General features: G+C 34.9%; 1 protein-coding gene across 1 annotated transcript in view; it reads left to right on the top strand.

The window, feature by feature from the left end:
- The window catches only part of KHDRBS3 (KH RNA binding domain containing, signal transduction associated 3), a 213,556-nt gene that overhangs the window by 155,998 nt on the left and 30,517 nt on the right, over window positions 1–27,041 (top strand). The window contains exon 6 of the mRNA XM_044669251.1: window positions 13,485–13,674. Within this exon, the coding sequence (XP_044525186.1) occupies window positions 13,485–13,674 (190 nt within the window). The remainder of the gene's footprint in view (window positions 1–13,484; window positions 13,675–27,041) is intronic.

Genomic DNA, 27,041 nt, shown 5'->3' on the forward strand with positions numbered 1-27,041 from the left:
CTTGTCCTCTGTCTTGGTACAGATTCTCATCAATTCTATTGGGATTGGTTGGTCTCCTTTGACCTTGTACTTCTTGGCACTGTATAATGATTCTTTTGTAATCCCTTCTTCTGGAATCAGACACAATCATTAATCAAAGTCTCATAATATTTAACAATCAATGGCATGTTTCCATCTAAAGCTTTGGGGTATGCATTAATATTAGGGCTAATGGATATTGTAAACTTAATGCAAAACCAAAAAACCATTAATATATGCTTCAAGTACAAAAAATGAGAGAAAAGAGAAAATTCAAATACTCTATTGATCATGCAAGAAAAAACAATAATAAAATCTAAAAAATCCAAAGTATATATAGTTCACAATCAGTGACACACTGTTTTTGCCCAAGAGAGGTTAAAAATATAAAAGAAAAAAAAAACAAAATGAAAACCATCTAATGGTTACAAAGCCCCCTTAGGAAAACCTTCCCACCTTCCAAATGAGATTATAACCCATCACAAGGTAACCAAGCTCCTTGGGAAATCCTCCCTCCTTTGGTATAAGACTAAAACACCTGTAAACGGCATGTCTTTATATGTCCCATCCATTGCAGTGTGGAGGCTAGGAATACAATAGTGAAAATCTCTTCTGATGTCCCATCCATTACATTTTTATAAATGTTGGGGTTGGGAATACAATAGTACCATTGCATTTCACTTCAACTAACAAATGAACCCTTTACCTTTTGTTACAAACAACTCAGAGGCAGGGAAATGATTAGTCAGAGGTAGTGGCTCTCCTTGATAGCTAAAAAAAATCACTTACTATGACCCCTTAAAATAAATTTAAATTTTTAACTCATTAAATTCTCCAAAGGTTGTACACAGGTTGTAAGCATTTTGATGGAGTCCATCCATCATCATCTATGTGGCAATTAACAAAGGCAAAAAAGGAATAAAAGGCCATTTGGGCAACATGTAACCTCAGTGGATTTAGTGACAAACCCAGCTATCCATAAGGACTTATGGTTTTGCCATGGAAAAGGGTTTGTGCAAGTTATTTATGAGCTTTTATAATGGTATTTTCTCCTTTCAGTAAAAGGGGGAGATACAAATAAAGACATGTAACAGCATATATAGCTAATGGCCAAAACACAGTAACAGAAAGTGACATAGTATAACTGAATATATTAGATTAGATCAATATGTGAACTAAAAAACAATTAAATTTTAAAACAATCAGCAAATATAATATATGTGACAGCATAAAGGCACTGAATTCAAGAATCCTTTTCTCCAATTCCAATAGCTGAGTTACAGAGATGCCTTCACTATTTGTAGGGGAACAACCTGAAACAGTTAGTAATGGAGTCTGAAAAGCTAAAAATTCACCTCTAGACTCTTTAAGGTTTCTTCCCCTCCCCAGTATCATCATCCATCTAGAATCATTTGATCACACCTCTGGGGTTCCCCATTATCCTCACTGGGCATAGTGTGGATGAACCACATATTGGGTGTATTGCAGAGACTGGACAGGCCAAAATGCCATAAATGTAGGCTTCAAAATTAATATACAATACTCCAAGTAATATATCTTATTTATATATTATATTATATATTATAAAGTTATTAATAATCACTTGAAGTAAAGGAATAAAAAGGTAATTATCTAACAAAATATAAGGCTACAATGTATGAGCAAGTTCTCCTGCCTCTACCTCACCTCACCTCCACAAACCTTCAGTGGACTCTTGCACTCATAAAATCTACATTCTCATAATTCATTAGAGCACTCTAGGAGGAGTAAGCAAAAGAAAAAAATGAATTTTCAAAATTTTGTGAACTATTATATAAAAGTACAATATAGAAGAATGTTCATGTTGATAATGTTCATGTGAGCACATGGTATCTGTGTTTTCCTGATTGGCCTAAATTATCAAGGGTATTCTGTATTTCCATCTTCTTACTCTCATATGTGATTTATAGCTTACTCAGGGCCAATATAGTGCAAATGAATCAGTAGTTATCACATTATAGCATTTATGGATGTGTGTAAAGAGAGACCCTGTGATGAAGTGAATGGAAAGCTATAATGGCATCAAGAAGACCTGGGTTCAAATTTTGCCTTGAACTCTTAATCAGCTATATAACTGGGCTTGTCATTTAATTTTGAATCTTTTTTTTCCCTGAGAATAACCTAGTATCAATTTACAATTTTGTGATACCTTAATAATATATATATATATATAAAACACTATAAATTTTGAAAATGCATGAATATAAAAGCATTTATTAACTTTATGCATTGAACCAATTTCTGGGTATACAAAGAGAAAAGCAAGACAGCTTTGCTGATGGAGAGAACACCCAGAAGTGGTTTCAGATACAAGGCAAATGGAAGCTAGTCCTTAGGGATCACAAACAAAACAGGGATGATGGTAATGAATCTTTACTGTCAGCTTCCATGATAAAAGAGTGCCCATTTCTGATTTTAATTCTTTGACAGTGACAGTGTCAGGCATGTCGATTACAAGGATTTCTTTTCCTAGAATAACTGTTTTATTGAGTGGGAGGAGATACAGCCTTGCCTGGTGCTTCCCTGGTTGCATTTCCATAAGAGCTGTTACTCTTTATGATGGTGTCAGGNATATATATATATATATATAACACTATAAATTTTGAAAATGCATGAATATAAAAGCATTTATTAACTTTATGCATTGAACCAATTTCTGGGTATACAAAGAGAAAAGCAAGACAGCTTTGCTGATGGAGAGAACACCCAGAAGTGGTTTCAGATACAAGGCAAATGGAAGCTAGTCCTTAGGGATCACAAACAAAACAGGGATGATGGTAATGAATCTTTACTGTCAGCTTCCATGATAAAAGAGTGCCCATTTCTGATTTTAATTCTTTGACAGTGACAGTGTCAGGCATGTCGATTACAAGGATTTCTTTTCCTAGAATAACTGTTTTATTGAGTGGGAAGAGATACAGCCTTGCCTGGTGCTTCCCTGGTTGCATTTCCATAAGAGCTGTTACTCTTTATGATGGTGTCAGGGATGCAGGGCCAGTGGTCTGGAACTTTTTTGCTGCTTCCATTGCTCTTCGTTTTTCCTGGGAGATAATAAGCCCTTTCTCTCACAAGGATTGTTTTTCTTTATGATACCTGCAGAGATTGAGCTGGAGACAGAGGGAAGAGGTGGTGCTCTTGATTTTTCTGACCAATGGTGGGAGTTGGTCATGACTTGATAATGGAAATGCTAGACTCTTTCTCCAAAATGGTTGCCTCCCTGTAGGGGTCTGGAGGCTTTAAATCATTTGAGGATAATGGCAACTAAGGTACAAATACTACAAACTGAGTAATAATAATTGAGCTGAATAATCATCAAAAGAGGCTTGCATTTTAAATGCCAATGACTAGGACTCCTGCCTAGGGCAATTTGCTAAAGGACTCACTTAAAGCTGTAAAGCTTTTGTAAGGATATTGGGGAGAGGGCAGAAGAACAACTTTTAGATAGTAATAACCATTTCCCTCTGCACAAAGTTATTTAAGGAGAAACTACACACATAATTTCTCTTCCCAGCAAATTTACTAGTCTACTGTCAAAGAGTAATACTTTAATAAACTGTAATTTTATGTTGAGAACTTGAAGTGCCCAAAGTCAAGTGCCCAGGGGGCAGTGGCTCCCACTTTGGGAATCACTGCCTTAGCAGCTCAAAGTTTCTCCATCATTTTGCTAATAGTATATATTGTTCAGCTCTTTTTAGTAGTTGTGGATCTCATGCAGAAGACTAGTTTAGGGGTCATCTGGGTAGCTCAGTGGATTGAGAGCCAGGCCTAGAGATGGGAGATCCAGGTTCAAATCTAGCCTCAGACACTTCCTAGCTGTGTGACCCTGGGCAAGTCACTTAACCCCATTGCCTACCCCTTGCCGCTCTTCTGCATTAGAATCAATACCCAGTATTCATAAGATAGAAGGTAAAAGTTAAAAAAAAAAAAAAGACTAGTTTAGAGCAAGTAGAAACATGAAGGACCACATAGGGAATCCTGCTCTTAAAAGTTGAATTTTGAACTGCATCCTCTCCATCAGCATGGTGAATACACCTTTGACAAGCCTACTTCTTTCTCCATTTTTTAATGCCTTTGTATTGAAGTGGTCATAACCTCTTGTTATAGTTTTCAAAAGAAATCTTGAATGTTTTGACATATAAAAAGAAGTCACCTTTTTGGAATAAAAACAGTGAAATATTTTTCTCTACCAAATAAAATATTTTTTCATAACTAACAAACTAATGAGTACAGTACAATCTTGTATTCTCTCCATTAAGTCAGTTTTTTACTGATTTGATCCACTATAGAATATTGCTATTATGCAGAGTACTTGTACATAATAGGCACTTTATAAAAGTTAGTTCTTATTATTTTATTGTTACCAGGAATTATTCATCCAATTAGGTTTGTTTTTTTCATATGTAGCTAAACCAAAGTCTCAAGTTATTCTTCTTTGTTAGATTCTAGATGATCTTTTATTTTAGTCTAAAATGTATAGTGTTGCTTTAAACTGTTCTTTCTGCTTGTTAAGAAGTACAAGTCTGTTTTCTAGATTCTTTCGGGTTCCTTATTTTAACAGCTAATTTCCATTGTTTAAATTTCTTTGGAAAATACTTACAAAATCTATATATTTTTCTCATTTCTGTTCTTCTAGTATATTGCTTTGACACTTTAGCCAGCCTGGTAATTCCTTAATTTTCTCCCCATTAGAGAAACAAACAATCTTTCCATTTTAGTGCAACTTCATTTCACTGTCTGCTTTTATTTAGAGCAAGAAAATAAAGATCATTTAAATATATTTCCCTTAGTAATATGTTCACTCATTGGTTCTTGGACAGATAATACTTTTTTACAGTACCAACCACCAAACTAATATTTATTTTGTTGCTTAGTTGCTTTGGTTATATTTGGCTTTTCATGACCCCATTGGGACTTTTCTTGGAAAAGTTATTGGAGCAGTTTGTCATTGCCTTCTACTAATTTTATAGATGAGAAATCTAAAGGCAATATGGTTAGGTGATATCCCTGTGGTCACAAAGCTAGTAAGTTTATGAAGCTAGATTTTAACTCAGAAAGAAGAGTCATCCTTTTACTCCAACCTGGCACTCTCTCCACTTCACCACACTATCCTATAGTGAGACGTTATAGAATTCAAAGTTACATGTATTATTATTATTATTATTATTATTATTATTATTAATTATTCCTGTTGGCTCCCAGAGGAGCATAGGGCCTCAACCATCTCACTCCAACGGACTCTGTTCTGGGCAACTTCCCCCAGCTGGGCCCATGTCATTCCAACTGTTTTTGTTTCGTTTTCGGCAGATCTTCACCAGGTCTGTTTTGACCTTCCAACTTTCCTCCTCCCTGGTGGGTTCCAGCTCAATGCTTGTCTGGCAACGAACTGGCTTCCCAAAGACTTTCACGAGCACGCTTCATGGACTCTGATGGAGAGCAATCTTCCAGACTAGGCGATAGTTGGTTTTGTTGGTTTAATGAGGTCACAGTTTTTGTAGCAAGTGAGATTTTTACGGGGTGAGGTTGCTAGCCTCGCTCCCAACCCTCCTCCTTTTTCAGCCGGGCTTGGGACCGTCCTTGGCTGAGTTACATGTATATTATACCATTATTTAAAAAAGCTTTGGGAGCTAGAGATCTGTTCTTTGCCCTTTACTCCTACCTCCATCACCAAAAGTATAAATGACCCTTGGAAAATTATAATTAACTTCTAGAAACTCTTGATTACTTTTTCTCATAAAAAACTTTATAGTGGGCTATAGTTTTTTTGTTTTGTTTTGTTTTGTTTTTTTAGCATTTTTAAACCCTTAAGTTCTGTGTATTGGCTCATAGGTGGAAGAGTAATAAGGGTGGACAACGGGGGTCAAGTGACTTGCCCAGGGTCACACAGCTGGGAAGTGTCTGAGGCCAGATTTGAACCTAGGACCTCCTGTCTCTAGGCCTGACTCTCAATCCACTGAGCTACCCAGCTGCCCCCCTATAGTTTTTAAATTAAAGGACAGGGATTAGTAAAGAACAAATGATCTAATAGTGTCTTATAGTTGATAAAATTCCAGATTAAAACTTTTTAAGAGTTGCAGACTATTATTCATTCTTTCTATTAGAATTTTCCTCCTTTGGATAAATCTAGCTTGAGAATTCACTGGGTCTTTGGTTCTTTTCTCTTTACTTATATTTCTTAAGAAATCTCATTTGATCCTCACAGTTACCCTGTGAGGTAGATGTTATCTTAATCTGTATCTTGTAGTTGAGGATATTGAAGTCAAATGATTTTCCCAGGGTCACACAGTAAGTATTAGAGTCTGGATTTGAATTCATCTTCCTAACTCTTGAAAATATGTGCCTCATAGAAAAATGAATACACACACACATATACACACAAGAAATAACTGGATTTGACACAAGTTCATAGGATTTAGAATTTAATGGAATCATTTACCTTCATTTTTTTAACCTGAGGAAACCGAAGCCAAAGAACTGAATTGAATTGTTCAAAGTAACACAGGTATTAATTAATTAAGAAAGCTGGCTCCATTTTCTTTGACTCTGAAAGCAGTGGCCTTTTTCCTTTTACACACTGCCTTTTCCCTGTATACTACAACTTAGGGAATATGTGAGTGTGTGGAATTGTAGAGTCATAATTTTAGTTTTTTAATTAGTTTTGTTTTTAATTGATTATTGCTGAGGTCCTTTAATCTCATAAATTACCTTAAGGGCCATACTAAAAATCTCAGAAACTCAAGAATAGTATTTTAAATAGAACACAAACAATGAAGCCACAAAGGTAATATAGAAAACTAGAAAATGAAATCATTTCAGATTTGTAAATTCATTTTTTTTCCTTTTTCAAAGATTTGAGGTTCTTAAATCTAGCAGGAAAGTAGCTCATGTCAAAATAGAGCTGGGATTTTAGTAGACCATTCATGTCAACATTGAGACATGGCAACAAAAAATATTAATTCAGTCTCAAATTTCACTATAAGGTATAGTGTCCAGAACAAGAGAAATGATAATCCCAATGAATTTAGCCATTGGCATACCACATCTAAAATGCTGCTTTGTTCTGGATATCATACTTTAGAAAGGGCATTGACAAAGTAAAAAAAAAAAAAAAAGATCTCTAAAAGATTCAAAGTTACTGCCCTGGCACACCAGGATCACTTACAAGAAATGTAAATAATTACCTTGGAGAAGAGAAGATATAATCAAAGGAAAAAAAATGTTCTGTCCCTTCAAGTTTTGGAAGTGCCATCTTATTTTAAAAAGATTAGACTCTTTACAGGACTCCAGACAATGAGGAGTAGTGGATTTCAACTTGGTGGTAAGGAAAAATTTAATAACAATTAGAATCATCCAAGAGTGTAGTGGGTTGCCTTAGACAATGGGTACTATCTCACAAGATATTTAAGGGAAGCCTGAACAACCTCTTCTTGGATATTGGAGAGGGGGTTAGTCCACTAGGTGGCCCTTTTAGATCCTTTAAAGCAGGGGTCAGCAACCTTTTTGGCCATGAGAGCCATAAACGCCACATTTGTTAAAATGTAATTCCGTGAGAGCCGTACAGTGCTCACAGTGCCGCTCCTGTAACAGCGCCTGAAAAAAAAATTGACTTTATGGCTCCTGCAGAAAGAGCCATACGTTGCCGACCCCTGCTTTAAAGGCTTTGAGACATAATTGCCTCCCTTTACAGAGCTTCAGAATTTTAGAAAATTTTAATGATTATTTTGATACCTTTTTTCATATCATCTCAATTTTCAAAAATAGCCTTAAAGTATTCTTTGAATAAAAAGATAAAAAAAGGCAGTTCAACAAATAAACATTAGGTAGTCTGACTGCCTCATATTCCAGTCCCATGATTTTTCAGTCTCTGCAAAAGATGCAGGTACATGTTCTCATGTCTTCTTCATCACTAGGCTTAGTCATTAAAAGTACACAATGTTGAATTTTATTCATTGTATATAAGGTTTTCCTAGTTATGTTTATGTTATTCTTCATTAGCTCTTTATCATGCTTGTGAATTTTTTCAAATCCATGTAAATGGGCTAAAATACATATATATCAATTCGTTTAGTTATTCCCTAGTCACTACTTGGTTTTCCCTTCTTTTCTCTCAGAAGCACTACTTTGGTTAGTTTGTCATATAATGAGACCTATCTGCATTTAGTCTCCATGGGATACCTGCCTAAAAGGGAGAATCTCTACCTCAAAGGATAGAGGCTTATGACTCTTGGTAGTGGTGGTGATTAAAGTATTTTCATGATAGCACAAATTAAGAGAACTTCACATTAAATATTTAGAAATTACTTTTGGAAATTAAATACTTTAGTACTCGCAATAGTAAAATATTCTTGATCCAAAAGCATCTAATACATTGCTCCATACACTAAGTAAGGGCTTTCAAAAATGACTTGTTGACTATTGAACAGCTGAAATATTGTGTTCATTGTGGAGCCCTTAGTTTCTGATGTCCAGCAGAGTGTTTTATTCAGTACACCATGAAGACTCCTTTGCACTTGAACATTTTTTTTTTGGTAGCAGTAGTATGATAATGAGAAAGGAATTGCTTAAAACCTATTTGGCACAGCAGTAACACACTCTTGCTATACCTCAAGTGTTCATCTCAAACAAATCCCAGCTGAATCCCAGCTGTTTCTGGGTAAGCCAAAGGAAATAATGTTCAGAGGTAATTTAGTCATTTGGACATAATTGAGCAGTCAGTCAGTAACTGCTTTTATACCACTTAGTAGACTATTAGAGGATATATGCTGTTTTCGTTTTTTTTTTTTAAAAAAATGGTAGAAGAACTTCATGATTGCATAAACTTAATTATTTAGCTCCAATGTCCATGCAATAGCTTTAGAACAAATGTTTTAAGAGTATGAACTTGTGAACCACTTCCCTATATAGTCATAAATCTAGAGTTATATTTTAAAATGTGCTCTTATTAAGGAGGATGTTTTCTTTCATGTTACATTAAAGCTCTTAATACATTGGCTCTTTCCTATCTTTCCAGTCATTTTATGCCCTAATCTGCTCCAAGTATTCTGTAATCTAATGACTTTGACCTCCTTACTGTTCCTCTCCCAACTCCATAAATTTCACTGGCTTTCCATTTCGCCTGAAATTATCTTCCTCTTCTCTGCCTCTTGGCCTCTTTGCTTTCCTTCAGGTCCCAGCTAAAATTCTGCCTTCTCTAAAAAGCCTTTCCAATCCTCTTTAATATAGTGCCTTTTAAGATTATCTCCAATTTACCTTGTATATATTTTGTTTGTACATAATTATTTGCTCTCCTACTAAACCATTAGCTCCTTGAGAGCAGGGACTATTTGTTTGTTTTTCACTTTATTTGTATCTAGCACTAAATACAATGCCTTGTACACAGTACGAACTTAATGTTTATTGACTTGATTTGACATCCATCCATTTTTATTTATGATGCTTATAGTTCTCTATCATTTTTTTTGGTGAGATCAGAGTGGGGGTGGGGACTGCCAGATATGATGATTAGTTTAAGGGTTGAAAATACTTTTAGTGTATTGATTTTTGATCATTTGTTTTTCTTATCCATAAGACAAACATATCCAACTAGCTTTAAGCCTATGTATGTATACCTGAAACTATTCTCTTTCATATATATTCAGAAAAAAGATTGAAATATACTAACTTCCCAATGCTAATGAATGTAAATGTTTACTTCAATATAATTAATTTAGAAAAGATTACTTTCCTAAAATTCAGCCTTTATACCTTTTCTAATCTTTCATGTGAGTGTGAAGACAATCTTCCTAATTCAGAGGTCTAATCAAGTCACTCCTCTACAAACATATGTAGTAGCTCTGTCCATTTTCTATTGTATGCAATGCTTAATTCTCAAGACCAGAATAAATATAATTATAGAGCATGTCTTAAAAAATCAAAGACAACTTAAATGCAACTTGATAATAAATATGCCAATACAACCTAAATTAATTTATAAATTTCATCATACACTAAATTTCCTAGGAAGTTTTGGAGCTAGATAATACAATTATTTTGGGGAAAAAATCTATATCTCTAAGGTAAAAAATGAAGAGCAAAGTAGCATTTCTAGCCATAAGATTATGCTTTCAAAGTAAATATAATGTATATTTGTACTGGTTCAAAAATAAATATGTAGGTCAGTGAAACAAATAATTCTTTTAAATAGAAACCAATTATCTGATATTCAGAAAACCCCTGAAATAAACTACATGAGGAACATGAGATCAGTTTATACCCATACCCTACAACATATACCACATAACAAGACACATGACTTGAACATTAACGGTCAAATAAGTTTTTTTTTAACTTTAAGATAACCAGATTGTTCACCTTTCATAATTAAATGTAAAGGACTAGTTCTTAACGGATCAAGTGATAGGACTTATCACAAAATAAAGTAAATAATTCTATCTGCATATAATCTAATTGCTTTTGCATAAGTAAAATTAACTAAGATAAGAAGTAGTTAATTTCAAAGGAACAATAAAACCCTTTACATTCTATATGACTGTCAAAAATTTCATATCCAATATATAAGGAAATAACAAAAATATGTAAGGCCAAATCCCCATTCCCAAACCCAAAAAGTCATAGAGTACTTTGGACAACCTTATCTCAAAAGAGTAGGAAAATATTAATAACCAAATGAAAGGTTGCTCCAGATCACTAATAACAAAGAAATCCAAATCAAATTCATTGAGCATTCACTTCTTATATATTAGATTAGAAAAAAAGATGACAAAAGATGGGAATAATCAATATTACAGTGGTAGTGGTAAGATAAACATGGTTAATATGCCATTGGTGAGGCTATGAAGTGATACAATTATTTTGTAAAAAAATTTTAAATTAAGCTAAGAAAGTGACTAAAATGTCCATTCTTTTAGGCCCAAAGATTTGGTTGTAAGGCATATACCCAAGGAGGTCAGTGACAAAGAATGGATATTCTTAACTGGATTTGAGGTTCTATCAAAAATTTTAGTTCCAGAATTTTCCTTCCCATTTGTCATTATTACCTTTTGGAACTGACTTTTCAACCAGTTCTTATGTCACATACATGTACTCTTATTAGAGAGAGTTATCTCCATCTTTCCCCAAAAGAATCATTTTTTCTACTTTCCAAGTCTTTCACATACAATGTGCCCCTGCTTTGCCTATTCCCTAGCAACTCTTACACTTTTTCCCGAGAACTCCTACAGTAGTTTCTACTCAAAGGACTCATTTTGGCAATTAATTTCACCTTGACTTGCATGGTTATTTAGCTATTTCATATATCTGTGCTTTTTTTAATATATTAAATTTCAAGCTCCGGCAAATCCACCTGTTCACAGTATGATGTCCCCATAGATTAATGGTTAGAAATAAACTTGAAAGTCATATATTCTGGCTGCTTTATTTTATAGTTAAATAAACTAGGACTGAAAATGGATAAGTGATTGATTATCCTAAGACCACATAGTTAGCAGAGGTGGGATTTGAATCCAGGTCATCCCATTTCAAATCAGGCTCTTTGATGCCATGTTCCTTTTAAAAAAGAACTTTAAGAAAAAATAAAATTTTAGAAAATATACATTTTTGAGAATAAACTATTTTATTGTTTCCCTTTCCCCCTGTTCTTATTTATGCTTATTAATATGTGCTTACTCATTTGAAATAAAGAAAAAAGACATTCAGACCAATTCCATAAGAACAAGGTGATTGATGTCTAATGAACAAACATTTTTGTATCAGGGTTTTGTTACTCTCTGATTAACTTTTATCATATTACAGTGCTATTACAAAGTTTTAAAAAAATGGGGAAAGGAGCAGAATTGGACCATGTAGGGGAAGTCCTTGCTAGATAAAACAGAGTTGTGAAGCTGTTGGTCTATAACAAGTATGTGGGGGGAAATTCTCAGACTAATTTAATACTATAAAAAAATCAAACAAGTATATATTTTAAAAATTACTGACCCACATGCCTGCTTTCATTCTTTGTAAATTTTTTTGGGTGTGTGTGTGAAATTCATTAACACATACATCAGGGGGATCCTTTCTTAGGGAATTAGCATGGGATTAGGTAAGCTTTCATATACAGTATTCTATAATGGATCACATCTTTACTGTCAATCCACTGACTGAATGTAAAGTATACAGGATTATACTATATTTATTAATTGTTGGTTATGAAAAAATTTTATTTTGTAGAAAATGCTTTGCTGCCTTAAAAAGCCTTATATCCAAAATGTGATTTCCATCCATACATCAAAACATTTAAGGTTTTTTAGAAGATATAATAAGATATAATGATCTTCTGACTACTAATATTGACAAAGGTTTACCAGTGATGTGTTTGCTGTGGTAATGAAGGAGATAGAGCACAGAGTGCAACTTTTAAAGTAGGATCTTCTATGCATAAAGAAGTCATTCATATGTTTCTATTTGAAAATGAGATTTTCCTGGTTCTGGCAAACCTAAAAACATGATCCATAAGGAATCCATAAACTACTCAAAAAGAATGATGAAGAATATGAAAAATATCTGTACCCAGATTTTTATATATATTGGATAAATAACCTATGGAAACTGGCCATTGGTATGCCTTTGTAAGACAGACAGTATGGATTGATGATGAGTTGGACCTAGAATTAAACTGGAGGAGACCATACTGGATTACCTTAGGAAAATGCAAATCTCTTTTAATGAAACAAAGGCTGATATTGTTAATATCAATATTCTACCCGTTGTGTATTTTTTTTTTGCTCTGAATCTTGAAACAAAGCAGTCTTCAAAGAATTAAATATGAGTGTCAGTGGAAAAGAGTGTATAGTATCTGTAAGCAAGCTTAAAATATTAAAAATGAAGAACTTCATAAATATAGCAAAAGTAAAAGTTAACCACACTGTTGTATGGTAATATGGTGAGAGCAAAGGATGGTGTGTGTACAACCCCAGTGCTTCATTGGTAATCTCATGATTTCAGAAGAAAGCAAAGAATGACTTTTATATTGTTGTGAGAATCTCCTGTGGTGAATTCATGAGAAGGAATGGACAAGAGGAATAGAGGAAAAGCAACCATGGAAGGGTAGCAAACTATATAATTAGAGGCAACATTCACATTGATTAAATGACATATTTAAGTATTGAAAAATTGGATTAGTTTGCTCAGTTATACTTCTGCTTAATTGAAGTCTCACTAAGTGCCAAGAACAATTATATGCACATGTAGGATATCAATAAGTAATTGCTGAATGAATAAATGATTGAAATCTTAATTGTTTTTTGGTAGAAGGAAATGATTATTTCTTTTTCAAAAACTGATTATCACTGTTTTCATATTTTTATTTCATCAGAAATTAGAGAAAATAAAAATTAGACATGCTAGAATTCAATGTTATGAGGATTAAATTCAATTAATCATTTTGTTCACAGGGGAAGGGGAGGTGTTGCACCCCGGCCAGCAGGTGTACCAAGAGGTGCTCCAGCCCCAAGAGGAGTACCTCCCAGTAGAGGCCCAGTCAGCCGTGGCAGAGGACTTCTTACCCCCAGAGCAAGAGGAGTCCCCCCAACAGGATACCGGCCTCCTCCCCCACCACCAACACAAGAGACATATGGAGAATATGTAAGTAAAATATTTCATGTAACAAATTTCATAAAGCAAAAATTTTGAGCTTCTATAAAATTGAGCCAATAAAAATAGAGGCCTATTGTTTCCCCTCATCTTTTCTTTTACAATATTGTTTTTAAGGGCATATTACTTGTGTTGGAAATAAAGAATTGGGAATGATCCATGTATAATGAGAAGAGTATAGTATTAAATATTTCCTGGTCTGCTGTGTTCGTGAGAATGGAGTAGAATTGTGGAGATTTGATATGGGGGTACAGGTTTCCCTCTGGACATCCCAAATTCTACAAGTTTTATAGGTCAAGGGGACATAAGAAATTTCTTTCTAGGAGCATGCATCTCCCTTCTTTGGACTTTCCCCTAGATCTTCAACTAACAGATATACAGTTCCACTCTGATAAGCATTGGGTGAAAATAATCTTATCCATCAAATTTCACTGAACATCTTTTATACCCCCAACCTCAGTGAATTATCTCATTCCTGATTCCCCCCATTCCCCTCTTCCTTAGCCTATAACCCCTATGGTCACAGGGGTTATAAAAAAACCCAAGACCCATCTCCTAATGGGAGGCAGTGTTTCACCTACAGAGTCTCCTGGCATTTCAACATGGCTTCCAAATTAATAAATTTATCTTTTTATTTTTTAAACCAAGTTTTGGAGTCTTGCATTCTTACAAAGGGTAACCTGTCCCAAACCTGGTGTTTGGTCTAGAGGTTTTATACCCCTTTTTACTGCAGGCCTTACAGGATAAGAAAAGGGGGATGGGATGAATTAGGAATGAGGTAATTCATTGAGTTGGGGGGAGGAGGGGATAAAGGATGATCTGTAGAATTAGATACCACATGATGCTTATTAGAGTGGAACTGAGAGATGCATATCTATGTTAATTGAAGATCAGGGGAAAGTCCCAGGTGGGGAGATGTTCCTCTTAAGTTGCAGAAAGGAATTTCTTATGTCCTCTATGACCTAGAACACTTCCAGAGTTTGGGATGTCCCATACCAGTGAGACCCCTTTTTTGTATATGATTTCTTTTGGTAATCTTATCTGTCCATGGTTTCAGATATAATCTTTATACAAATGACATCCTGATATAATTACAAAGTCCTAATCCCTTGAACACCAGGTCAGCATTCTAGGTGTTTGCTATATACATCTTCATCTGGACATTCTTCTTATGTACCTCAAACTCAATCTTCCCAGGCTGAATCTGCTCCTTTTCCACTACTTTTTCTCTTGAAGGCATCATTGTCATCAGTTGTCAAAACTCAAAATCACTATTATCTTCAACTCTTTCTTTTCCTTAACCCTATCCCATCTAATCCATTTTGTTAATTTCTATTTGTATTATCACTGCTATAATCTATTAAAATGAGTTCTCTTTTAAACTGCCACAATCTCCATTCAGCCTCTCTTTATTTTTCCCTAATCCATTATATCCATTATAATTGCTTCCTAATGCATCTTTCTGCCTTCAATGGCTCCTTGATTCATTTGGTCCTCCACACAGGTAGATTCTCCTAGTATATGGATCTGACCATATTGCTCCCTTATGTAAAAAACCAACTTGTGGCTCTAATCTGCCTTTGCAGCCTTTTTTATTTTTCTCCAAATTATCTCCTCTCAAAGATTCTACTATCTAGGGAAACAATGCCATTACTTGCTCTATAATGCAGGGGATTATCTCTATAGAGCATTAAGATTTGCAGTGGGCTTTTCCATGTTTTCTCTTTTGATACTAGCAATAGCCCTCTGTAGTAGGTTCTGTTATTATTTTTGTTTTACAGGTAAGGAAACATAAACAGAGAGGTTAAATGACTTCATAGGTTCATACACCAAGTATTTAAGGAAGGATTTGAAATCAGGTGAACAATCCTGTGTTCTATCCACTGAACTTTTTAGCCATGTAACAAAACTTTAGGCTCTCCCCTATGCCTACATTATGTTTGCTACCTTTTCATCACTGGCCATCAAAAATGCTTCTCTCTTTCTAAGGCCCAGGTGCTACCACTCAGTGAAGCCTTCCCTTAAAACATTACAGGACTACTCTGGGACTCAAATGATTTACTCTTTCACTTTGATCTGGATTGCCTATCTAATCCTACCAGCAGAAGATTTATCTAAACTGTATCTCTCCACCCTTTACCATAAGATTAGCAGATAAGGCATTTTTTTAGGTATTTTAGATAAAGGCTCTGTGCAAGATCTCTAATAAGCCAGTTTAGCAAAGGGTATCCAAAAGGCTGTCATATTATCTTGATAAAGTAGAGCTAGTTATTCCTTTTTTATATGTCGATTAACCATTTCTTTAACAATATATTCTAGTTCACTTTTTCCTTTCTAATTTTAGTTTTGGACTTGTATGTGAAAACTGTTTTAAAATTTTATGTAATTAAAATTGTCCATTTTAATCTTCTCCATTGTTTGATCATGAACTCTTTTCCCTTTCTCTATATCCAAAAGGCAATTTTTCCTCCTTCTAATTAAATAATTTATAATGTGACCTGTTTAATCTAAGCCATACATTCATTTGGAGTTAATCTTGGTATAAATAATGAAATGTTTGTCTAAATGTAATTTCTGCCATATTATTGTCCAGTTTGTTTTCTTAGCAATTTTAGTCAAATTATGGGTACTTCTTCCAGTTACAGAGGACTTTGGGTGTATGGAATACTAGACTACTAGCTTTATTTGCTTCTGCATATTGAGTACCTAATTTGTTCCATTGATCAATCTCTCTACATTCATTATTTCCTTTGAGAGTCCTGACTTTTTTGTGCCTTCAGATAAATTATATTATTTTTTCTAGTTCTATAAAATAATTCTTTGGCATTTTATTTATTATGGCTCTATGTTAATAAATTTAGATAGTATTATACCTTTATTGTATAATTGCATAACAATTGAAATTTGTCATATTATTATATATTATTTCTTTTTTTTAAACCCTTAACTACTGTGTATTGGCTCCTTGGTGGAAGAATGGTAAGGGTGGGCAATGGGGGGGTTGAGTGACTTGCCCAGGGTCACACAGCTGGGAAGTGTCTGAGGCCGGATTTGAACCTAGGACCTCCTGTCTCTAGGCCTGACTCTCAATCCACTGAGCTACCCAGCTGCCCCCTATATTATTTCTGAAAACAATGTTTTTAATTGTATTTATATGACAAATGTCTCTGATAAAGATCTGCTTTCATATGTATGTGTGTGTAATATATGCATCTAGAAACATAAACTGATTCAAATTTATTACATTAAGAGCCATTCTCAACTTGTTAAAGATTCAAAAGATTAAAATAGGCCATTTTCAAAAGAAGAAATGCATTCTGTCTATAACTATATTAAAAAAAGAAAAAGTCCTCTAAACCACTAATAATTAGAGAAATACAAATTAAAGCAAATCTAAATTTCAATTACATACATTAGAATGGCAAAGATAACAGAGAAAGACAGACAGACAGACCCTGGGCATGACACTGAACACCTATTGCCTAGCCCTTCCCATTACACAGTATTGATTCTAAGACAGAAGGTAAGGGTTTTAGGAATAATAAAATGAAAGGAATTCATATATTTTAAAGTTGTGTACATAACACTTTACACAAATAGACTATGTTTTCTATAGTATGAAGACCTTGTAAACAAGTGTAGAAAACAATCCTTTACTGACTACAATAAAATAAAAATAGATTCAGTAAAGGGCATTTGATGAAAGGATTTGAAGTTAATTGGAAACCAAATAATTTAATCCTAAATAGCTGGCATCACATACTATTTATGTCACAAGTGTTCACTTGCATGTCGTCTTATGCAGATCTGATATGCTACTACTGCCTTTTAGAATGGTGGATCAAAGAACAAATCCTAGAGGCAATAAATGATCTCCTGAAAGAATTTGACAACAATGAGACAATATGATAGAATTATTGGTCTGCAGAAAAAGTAGTTAAAAAATTATACTTCTAAGCACTTTAATCAAGAAAGAAAATTAGAATAATTAACTTGACATAAAACAAAAACTGGAAAAGCAACAAATCAAAATGCCCAATTTAGAAACAAAACTGAAAAATCAAATAGGAGATAAATCTAACATTTAAAAATTGAATTAATAAAATATGGAGTTTTTTTAAACACTAATAAAATAGATCAAAATTGGCCATATATCACAGATTGAAGTCAGTCTCTCTCTGGCTGAGCTTAAAACTGAAGAAAAGATTTTCAATGACATTAAGTTCCTCTTCATGGCAAAGCATTTCATCAGAGGTTTACAAGGCAGGGGTTCCACTGCTCATACAAAAGCTAACTGAAATATTCCAAGTTATATGGCAAAAGGAGGTAATCCCTCTGGAGATTATGTATGCATTCATTATTACCTCTAAAGGAAAAGGAAGTAAGTTGTACTGTAACAAGCATAGAGAACGCTCTCTAAGTCATTGCTGGTGAGATCCTTTGCTAGAGTCCTCCTTAAACAGCTGATCCTTTACTTGAAAAATGCTTATTTACCTGGGAGCCACTGTGGCTTCATAAAGGGTAAAGGAATAGTCAACATGGTGTTTGCTGCCCAACAATTTCAGGAGAAATACAAGAAGCAGAACAGAGGTCTTTGGTTTATTGATTTGACCAAGTTGGCTGTCAATCATGAGTTCTTGTGGAAGATCATGGCAAAATTTGGTTTGCCCAAGTTCATCAGAATTGTACACTTAGTTTCATGACAACATGCTTACATGGGTTCTGGATAATGGACGAGGCTTTCAACTTTCCAAGTCATTGATGGAGTGAATCAGAGCTGTTTGCATGCCCCCATGCTTTTTACCATGATGTTTTCAGCAATGTTGCCAGACACCTTTAGCAAAGGACAAAGGTATCAATTTCAGCCACCACAATGACAGTAAATTATTTAACTTGAAAAGGCTACAAGTTAAGACTAAAAATAGAAAGAAAGTTAGTGTACAACTTTTTGTTTGCAGATAATTGTGCAGCTTCTGAAGTGCAGCTTCTGAAGCTGAGATACAATAGAATATGGATTGATACTCTGCCACTTGTGCTCATTTTGGCTTCATAATTAACACCAAGCAAATAGAGGTTCTTTATCAGCCAGTACTGCACCGTTCATACATGGAAACATCAGCTACAGAAAATAGGGAAATTTTGAATTCTGTAAATAAGTTCACTAACCTTAGTGTATATTTTCCAAGGATGTACACATAGATGATGAAGTTGGTGCATTGTTTGGGAAGATCCAAAGAAAAGTATGAGAGAGAAGAAGTATTTAGGTCGCTTACCAAACTGAAGGTCTTACCAAGCCATTGTGCTAACCTAATTGTTTGTATGCTTGTGAAAATTGGATATCTACCAGTGCCCTACCAGGATATTGAATCGCTTCCATTTGAATTGTCTTAGAAAGATCTTGAAAGATCACTTACTTAGCAAGATAAGGTACCAAACACTAAGGTCCTTTCTTGAGGTGAACTGATCAAACATTCATACTCTACTACAGAGACTGCAACCCTGAAGGATTGGCCATATTGTTCAAATGCCAAAAGCACATTTGCCTAAAAGACAATCTTATAGAAAACTCACAAGGAAAGCGCTCATATGCAGGCCAGAAGAAATGATACAAGGACACTCTCAAGATATCTCTGAAGAACTTTGGTTTCAATTGTAAGACAGAATACAGGCATGGCATAGGACTATCCAGAATGGCATTCTTGTATAAAATAAGGCTCTTATGTTCCACGCAAAGCAGAATTGCAAATTGAAAAGAAACATGAGATGTACAAAGCTAGAAAAATCTTCCCAAATATTTATATGGCCATTTGTGCCCATTTTGTAGTAGTGGAGCCTTCCATGTTTGTTGGTCTGATCAGCCACAGTCAGACACAGTACATTGACCCTGACATATTGATACCATTTTGATCTTCTTCGAATAGGAAGGGCAACCACCAATAAATCACATGTATAACCTTAAGAAGAAAGATGATAGATGATTTTGAATACCATCAAAGTTAATGTGAAATGTATGTTATAGGAACAAAGAGATATTACACAGATAGGCATGAAGCTGAAGCAAAATAAGCTTGGTCTCTTCTGAATTACTTTTCTATACAAAATGAATGAAAATATGTAGTATTTTGTCTTTAAAGACATAATTTGTGGCAGTATTATATAGTGTAAATGTAAAGATACAGGATTTAGATTTAGATACCTATTTTCAAATTATAGTTTCCCTTTAACTTTGAAGTCACTTCACATCCTCAAGCTTTAGGTTTCTCATATGTAAAATGGATTAACCAATACATTCTGAGAAAATCACTTTGGAAACTATAAAACATTATCTAAAAGTAATTTATCATTATAGCTATTGCCAATTATAATGATGGGTGATTCCTCATAGCATAGCAAACTGTTGGTTATGTTAAACTGGAAAAAAACAGAACTATTAAATAGTCAGGAAAACCACTCTTTAATCATGGATAGAAGTTCAGTGCTGAACTCCTGGAAGTACCACCAAGCTAGATGACAGCTCTGAAGGACAAAAGAATTTGGGGAACATGTATACCCCTTTAGGGGAACTGAGGACTGAGGATGAGAAAGCATAGTTGATTGACTTTACAATAGTAACAAAGAAAATGAGGAGTCATAGACAGGAATAAGTGATGCTTTACAATGGACACAAATGGGTTATCTTGGTAAAGGACTTTGACCATTGAGACAAAAAGAGATACTTAACACCTGATGGGATTAGCCATCTCTACTTAAACTACTTTAAGATTAATTTGAGAGTCCTGAAGTTGGGCCCTTAGGGAGAAACTCCCATGTGACAAGGTCAAACTTGAAGTTTTCACCTTCAAGCTAACTAGACTTGGGGGGGAGGTGTGTCCATCAGATCTCAGGAGGCTAAAATTTTGGGAGTTTCTAGATTCCATGTTGATAGTTAACATAGCCCAGTTTTCAATGGTCAGATCCCCAAATTTTGAAAAAAGTTGGATTCTTAAAAATGCCACATATAGCTATTTGGTAAAACAAATATGTGCATTACTAACATGATTTATTATTATAATACTGAAGCACTATCATATTTCAGAAAGAGTACTTAAAGGTCAGAATTTTTTTTTCCTCTCTTAACTTATGTAATCTTATTTCATCTCTCTGGGACCACAGTTTCCTTATCTGTTGATTTCTCAATTTTCTTCCTGTGAGTTCCTAAGTTTATTAGTAATATAGTATATTAGAAATGGTCCCGAATTTGGAATTAAAAGACCTGGGAAACCAGTTTTCAATTGCTATCTATGTGACCTCTGGCAAGTTTATTTCAACATACCTTAGTTTACTCTCCTGTAAAACGAATGTATTAGATTAGATTGGTGATGGCAAATCTTTTAGAGATGGAGTACCAGGCCCCACCCCCACCCCACCTGCCATGCAATCATGCCCCTCCAGACACTACATTATGTGCCTTTCCCCCCAAACCCCTTACCCACCCCTCCCAGGAGAGGGAGAAATCACTCCCATCTAACTATTGGGCAGGGGAGCAGGTGATGTAGTCAGCCTTGGGAGAGGGAAAAAAGTCGGAGGCGTAAGCAGCAAGCATTCTACTCCCTTCTAGTTATGTGCCCTCTGTGAGCTGTGATCCCCTCAGTCCTAGCTCCTCTCCAACTCCACTATGGGAATCAGCTTTACCACAGACTCACAGACTCTGCTGTCTGTGTGTATGCTCATGCTGCATTGTGATCCACCTACCTTACTCCACCCAGGGGAGGGAGGAAGTACTCCCATAGGTCTACTGGGCAAGGTGGCAGTTTGATGTAGTCAGGTTTGGGAAAAGGGGGAAGAGAGTAGCCCAGTTGCACCTCCCTCTGGCTTTCTAGTTAGGAACTCTGATGAACTCTGATGAACTCTGTGATATGGAGTCAGACCCACTGGGTCCTTGACATATGTGCCCACAGAGAGGTCACTGTGTGCCATAGGTTTACCACCACAAGACTAGATAATCACTAATTTCCTTTTCCACTCTCTATAACTTACTATTCTTCCAGATCACAGTCACAACCTCAGCTTTCTCATATGTTCTGATTCTTGAGAAGATTCAATTCTTTTTTAGAAAATCCATATTTGACATCACAAAAGCTGTAAATTCGTTTGAAGTAAAGCCAGTCATTTTAATAATTCTACTAAACTGTAAAATGGGGATAATATCATTGTTTTGAAGTTCATATAACTAGTGACATTAAAGATGGTTTTTAGTGAGAAAGGTTGTCTCAGTAATTAATTTTTGAAATAATAGAGGTTTTCACAGATGAACCAGACTAGGCCAATATTGCCAAAAGCTACAATAGATCTTTATTATAGCTTCATTTAATATCCCTTAAAGGTATTTAACTTAAGGGAGAGGAAGAGAAGGAATGCAATAGGAGAGTGGGAAGAGAAGATGATGCCAAGGTTGCAATCAGAATTATATTCACCAAAGAGATAAGATACAACTAGGTTACAAGAGGGACAGAATATATCAACAAATTCATATAGTAAAGTCTGGGCCTTGAGTGAGATCATCTTGATGCCTTAGCAAGAAGAAGAAGAAGAATATGTAAAAGTCTCTCCCAGTCTCAGCGCTGAGATTAGGTCACTCTCTTTCCATTCCCATTCATTCAGTCACTGTCCTCTGAATTTAACTGTTAAAGCTAAATTAAAATTCCAGTCTTTAATTTCCATAGAGTTTATTAATATTTACTTGAATAAGAAAAGACAGACAGATAGAGATTGAAGCCTATTCTCAAACTAGCCACACGGGAGCTCCTCTCATGACTCCCTCTTTCAGCCCATGTCCAAGGGAATAGAGACCCCACTTCCTGGAAATCCTTCTTTTATTCTTCCCCTATTACCCCAGAACTGTATCCCACTCCTTTCAGGGCCAAATACCTAGATCATTGTCCTGTGACCTACACTGGAGTGCACTCATGTGATGTAAAGATAGCATGGGACACAGGTAGGATCCCAGTACATGAATCTGGGGAAGGGGGGTTCCCTTCACACCCTCTTAGAAGTACTCTTGGCTTGACTCATACAAAAAGTAGTTTCACATAGTGTTAAGAGAGTCCAGATTTGATAAGACCAATACCTACCCTACCCTATTGTAAGGAATTAAATTTAGGGCTTGACTAAATATATGAGAATACTAAAATAATATGGTGGTCGCTGATTTAAAAATATTGTAACTCAAGTCAAAATGATATTTAGTAGTTTATTTACAAAGAGGTGGAAAGAGTAAAAGTAGAGAAATATAAAAAAAGGGGAGAGAAAATGTCTAGTCTATCACACTAAATGTTGCTCCAGTGTCCAGAGCAACCCCAGCAGGGCTTGATTACCCTCTGCCAGAGGACCCAGTGGTCCTTAGCAGAAGCAGTTCAAGAGCCAAAGTCTCAGTCCAAGTCCCAAGTCAAAATTTCAAGCTGAAGACCCCTTGGATAGAAAGTTTAGCACTTTTTATAGTCCTTTTTCAGTGTCACTTCCTAACCTTTCCTTAGGCTTTACGGGGAACAGTTGCAGTCCATCAATTTACTTAGCACTACCCAGGGACAAGGCTGTTACCTCTGAGGTTGTCACTCACTTTTTAGTAAGTGACTTGGGAACTCCCTTACTTAGTGTTAAGTAGGGGTGTTTTAAGTTTTTGGTTTGATTAATTTAAAAAAAGGCAAGAGGAGAGTTAATCCTATCTTCACACTACCACCCATCCTTACAAAAACTAGAGGCTTTTTGTCTTGTCACCACTAAATGTAAAACCATCTATAAATAGGTGTAGATTGCATTTAAAGTCTTCCTGAAGCTAGACTCTTTTTTATTCTTCTTTTATTCTGTGAAAACTATAATACACCTGAAGCCATAATTACATGCTTTTGGAGCCTTCACTGTAGTTTGGGGTTCATATGAGGGTTGTACTGATGGTGTATTTTCCCAGTTCAGTAACTATTGGCATGATATTTGATGGTTAACTAATCTCTAAACTGCAGCAATTAACTTGTTTTCCATAGTGGGAAATTTAATTAAGAAAGAGTGCAGGCTTGGAAAGAATGTTTGTGAAAATGTATTTTAAATGTGCATTGAAAGGCCTAGGGATATCTTTTTATCTTAAATAAAAAGATGATAATTCCACAATCCCTTATCTAATTCAGGTATAAAGGTTGAATGCAATTTAACCGTTTAACATGAGCCTCAGAAGTATTTCATTTCCAGAATTTCTGAATCTTCTTCACAAAAGTATGTCTACCCTTATAGAAATCCCAATTTTTAACTATGTACTTCCTATGTTTTCAATTTTTCAAAATAGTCTGGCCCCACCAACAAAGATAAATATTTTATTAGCCTTATTTTCATTCATATGTGTATTATGGCTTTTTACTAATATTATAATGCCTCTTATGTTTTGCATTAAAATAAAATGTTAGTTCACTTATAACATTTTAATATTTCCAAAGAACTTCTATTATAGCATGCCTTCTGGGAGATAGTTTTTGTTGTTGTTGTTGTTTTTTCAATTTTATTTGGACCTGTGGTTTCATTGGTATATGAGCTCACTTTAGAGGAACTTATACTCTACCAATGTTTTCTTTGCACTTATATTCTTAAAGAGTTGCCCAGGAAGCTGAGAGATCAAGTTATTTGCTCAGACTCATATATGTTGCAAAGTTTGAACTTGAACCTAGAATTTTGAAGGGGGGTTAATTATCTACCATAGATACTATTCTTTATATATTAGATGAGGAAGAGAAGGAATAATAAACTCTTCAAAGATCAAGGAGGTACTTCTAGATTCCAGGGTGGCTCAGAGACCACATCTACCACAGAATAGTTACTATAACATAAATCCAATAAAGGCCTGTTCCTACATATAGTTACTTTCACAAGCTAACATCTTTACTTTCCATGATGATAGACTTCTTCCATATAATGAATAGTAATCTTATAACAAGACTTGCCAGTGGTCAACATACACAAAAATAGTTTATACTGAGAATTATTCTGATAATCAGTAAGCTACATCTTAGGATAAATTTTACCCAAAATATGGTGATAAAATTATTTAATTTATGTAAAATGTTTTGTAAATACTATTATTGTTATTTCATAGATGTTATTTTATACTTTCCATAGTTTAAATTATTTTTCATATTTTCTTATGATCTTTGTGGAGCAAGTTTAATTAAATAATGAGCGGAAAAACTCAAGTTCCTAGGAGGTACAATCCAAGAAAAGAGTCAATAAAAATGAATGTCTTCAAATGTCATGTCATAAATTCATAGTTTAAACAACAAAAAGAGGAATCAGATGGGTCCTAATGCAAGGAGTCAAACTTGATTAAATTCATAGATATTATTGTAATTTGGTGAGTTGAAACCTATGACTGTACCATGATTCTAAGTGAATATATAATATTCAAAAGAAACTTGGTCAGTAAAAGCTGGGTAAGAACAGGATGATCTTTTGTTTTTCTCTCTGTTTTTATATGTATCCCCAGCATATTTCCCACAGTGCCTGGCATTTAATGAATATTTATTGATTCATATTAAATGTATAACAAAGACTATATCCAAATTATTAAGACTTATGGTATAAGCTGAAGCCTTTACAGTTGTGCAGGAAGGGTGTGAAATTCTCTAAATCAAACTACTTTTATTTGTGAGTAGGAAAAAAAGTATAGAGTGAGGCAAATGTCCAATTCAGTTGCACACATATTTTTGTCATATCATGCCTTCACATGTCAATTTTTCCCTTTCATATTTATTAATTCTGTTTCTTTGATCATAATCTTTTATTATGCCAACTTTTCTTTTGCTCTAAAAGCCTAAATTCTTATTCTTTATCTTCATCAAGGCTTCCAGTACCCCTTGTCTACTCAGTTCTTTTGCAGGCCAATACCCCTACACTGTCAAATGCTTTGTGAATCACTTTAAGTTTATACTGTTCCTTGCCCTTATGTCCCTCTCTTCTCTGTCCTTTTGCTTATCTTAACCTGACAAACCCCAACACTAAGTCACTCCTACCATAAACATGCTGCTGAATGAAGCTAGAGAAAAAAAAATATATGAGCCACTCTGACTCTGACTGGGGCCACCACAAATTGACCTTATATAATGGTAACTGGGTCCTCATTGCAGCAAGACAGTCCTTTAATACATCCCAAATCATTTCTCTGTCTCACTCAGCGTGGTGGCTGTTCCACAGCCTCTCAGATCTCTCAGTGCATCCCTCCCCTGTGTTCTCAGCTGAGGATCTTTGCCTCATACTTCACTGAAAAAAAAAAAGATGCCATTCACTAAAAGCTCCCTTTTCTCCCTTCCTCATTTTATGCCACCTGGACCCCTTCCCTACTATTTCTTTCTTCACTCATGCTTCATATAAAGAGGTGCTCTTCTCGTTGTCAAATCAAACCCTCTTACTTGCATCTTTGATTCTATCCCTTTCCTTCTCCAGTATATAGTCCCTTTGTATCATCTTACTATCTTCTGTAATCTTCTGTCTCTCCAAGTCTCCTGGTTCCTTCCCTTTTGCCTACCAAAGAATTCATGTCATTTTCTAGCATTAAAAAAAAAACAAACTTCCCTTAATCTGACCATCTTCACTAGTGTTGTTGTCCCGTCTCTCTTCCTCATCTTGGCTATATACTGTGAAAAAAAATATCCATAATAAATGTCTCTAATTCTTCCTCTACTCTCATTTCTAAGCCATTTGCAATTTGGCTTCTGACTTCACAATTCATCTTAAACTCTCTCCAAAATTGCCAGTGATCTCTAATGATCTTTTATTCATCTTTATCCTTCTTGACAATCTGCAACTTTGACATTTTCTTTTCCTATACAATCTTGTCTCTCTTGGTTTACATAGTACTGCTGTCTGCTAGTTCTATCTGTCTGATGTCTTCTTCTCAGCTTCCTTTGCTGTATGGATCTTCTTCTATACATAACTATGTATACATACATATCCCCTAAGGCTTTGTCTTGAGCTTTTCTTTCTGAACTATCTACCTTGGTAATCTTATTAGTTCACATTAGTTTCTCATTGAGAAATTATCATAAAATAACAATTTTGAAACATCTAAGTTGATTTTTTTCAAGTTCCACTTCTACAAAATGTTAAATATGTGGCAGTCAAATATCTGATGACTAAATAATCTTAAATTATAATTAAACTAAAAATTAGCACATACTACCTGACATTACTATTTAAAAGATCAGAGTTATGTCTGTGTGGCAACTTATTTTACCATAGCAAATTGCAATCTGTTTATAACAGTTTTATAGAATTGATTGAGGCCTAATCTTAATATCTTAATATTTATCACACATATTGATGGTTACATAGCCACTATCATAGGG

Source organism: Gracilinanus agilis, chromosome 1 (genome assembly GCF_016433145.1).
Source record: "Gracilinanus agilis isolate LMUSP501 chromosome 1, AgileGrace, whole genome shotgun sequence".
NCBI lineage: Eukaryota > Metazoa > Chordata > Mammalia > Didelphimorphia > Didelphidae > Gracilinanus > Gracilinanus agilis.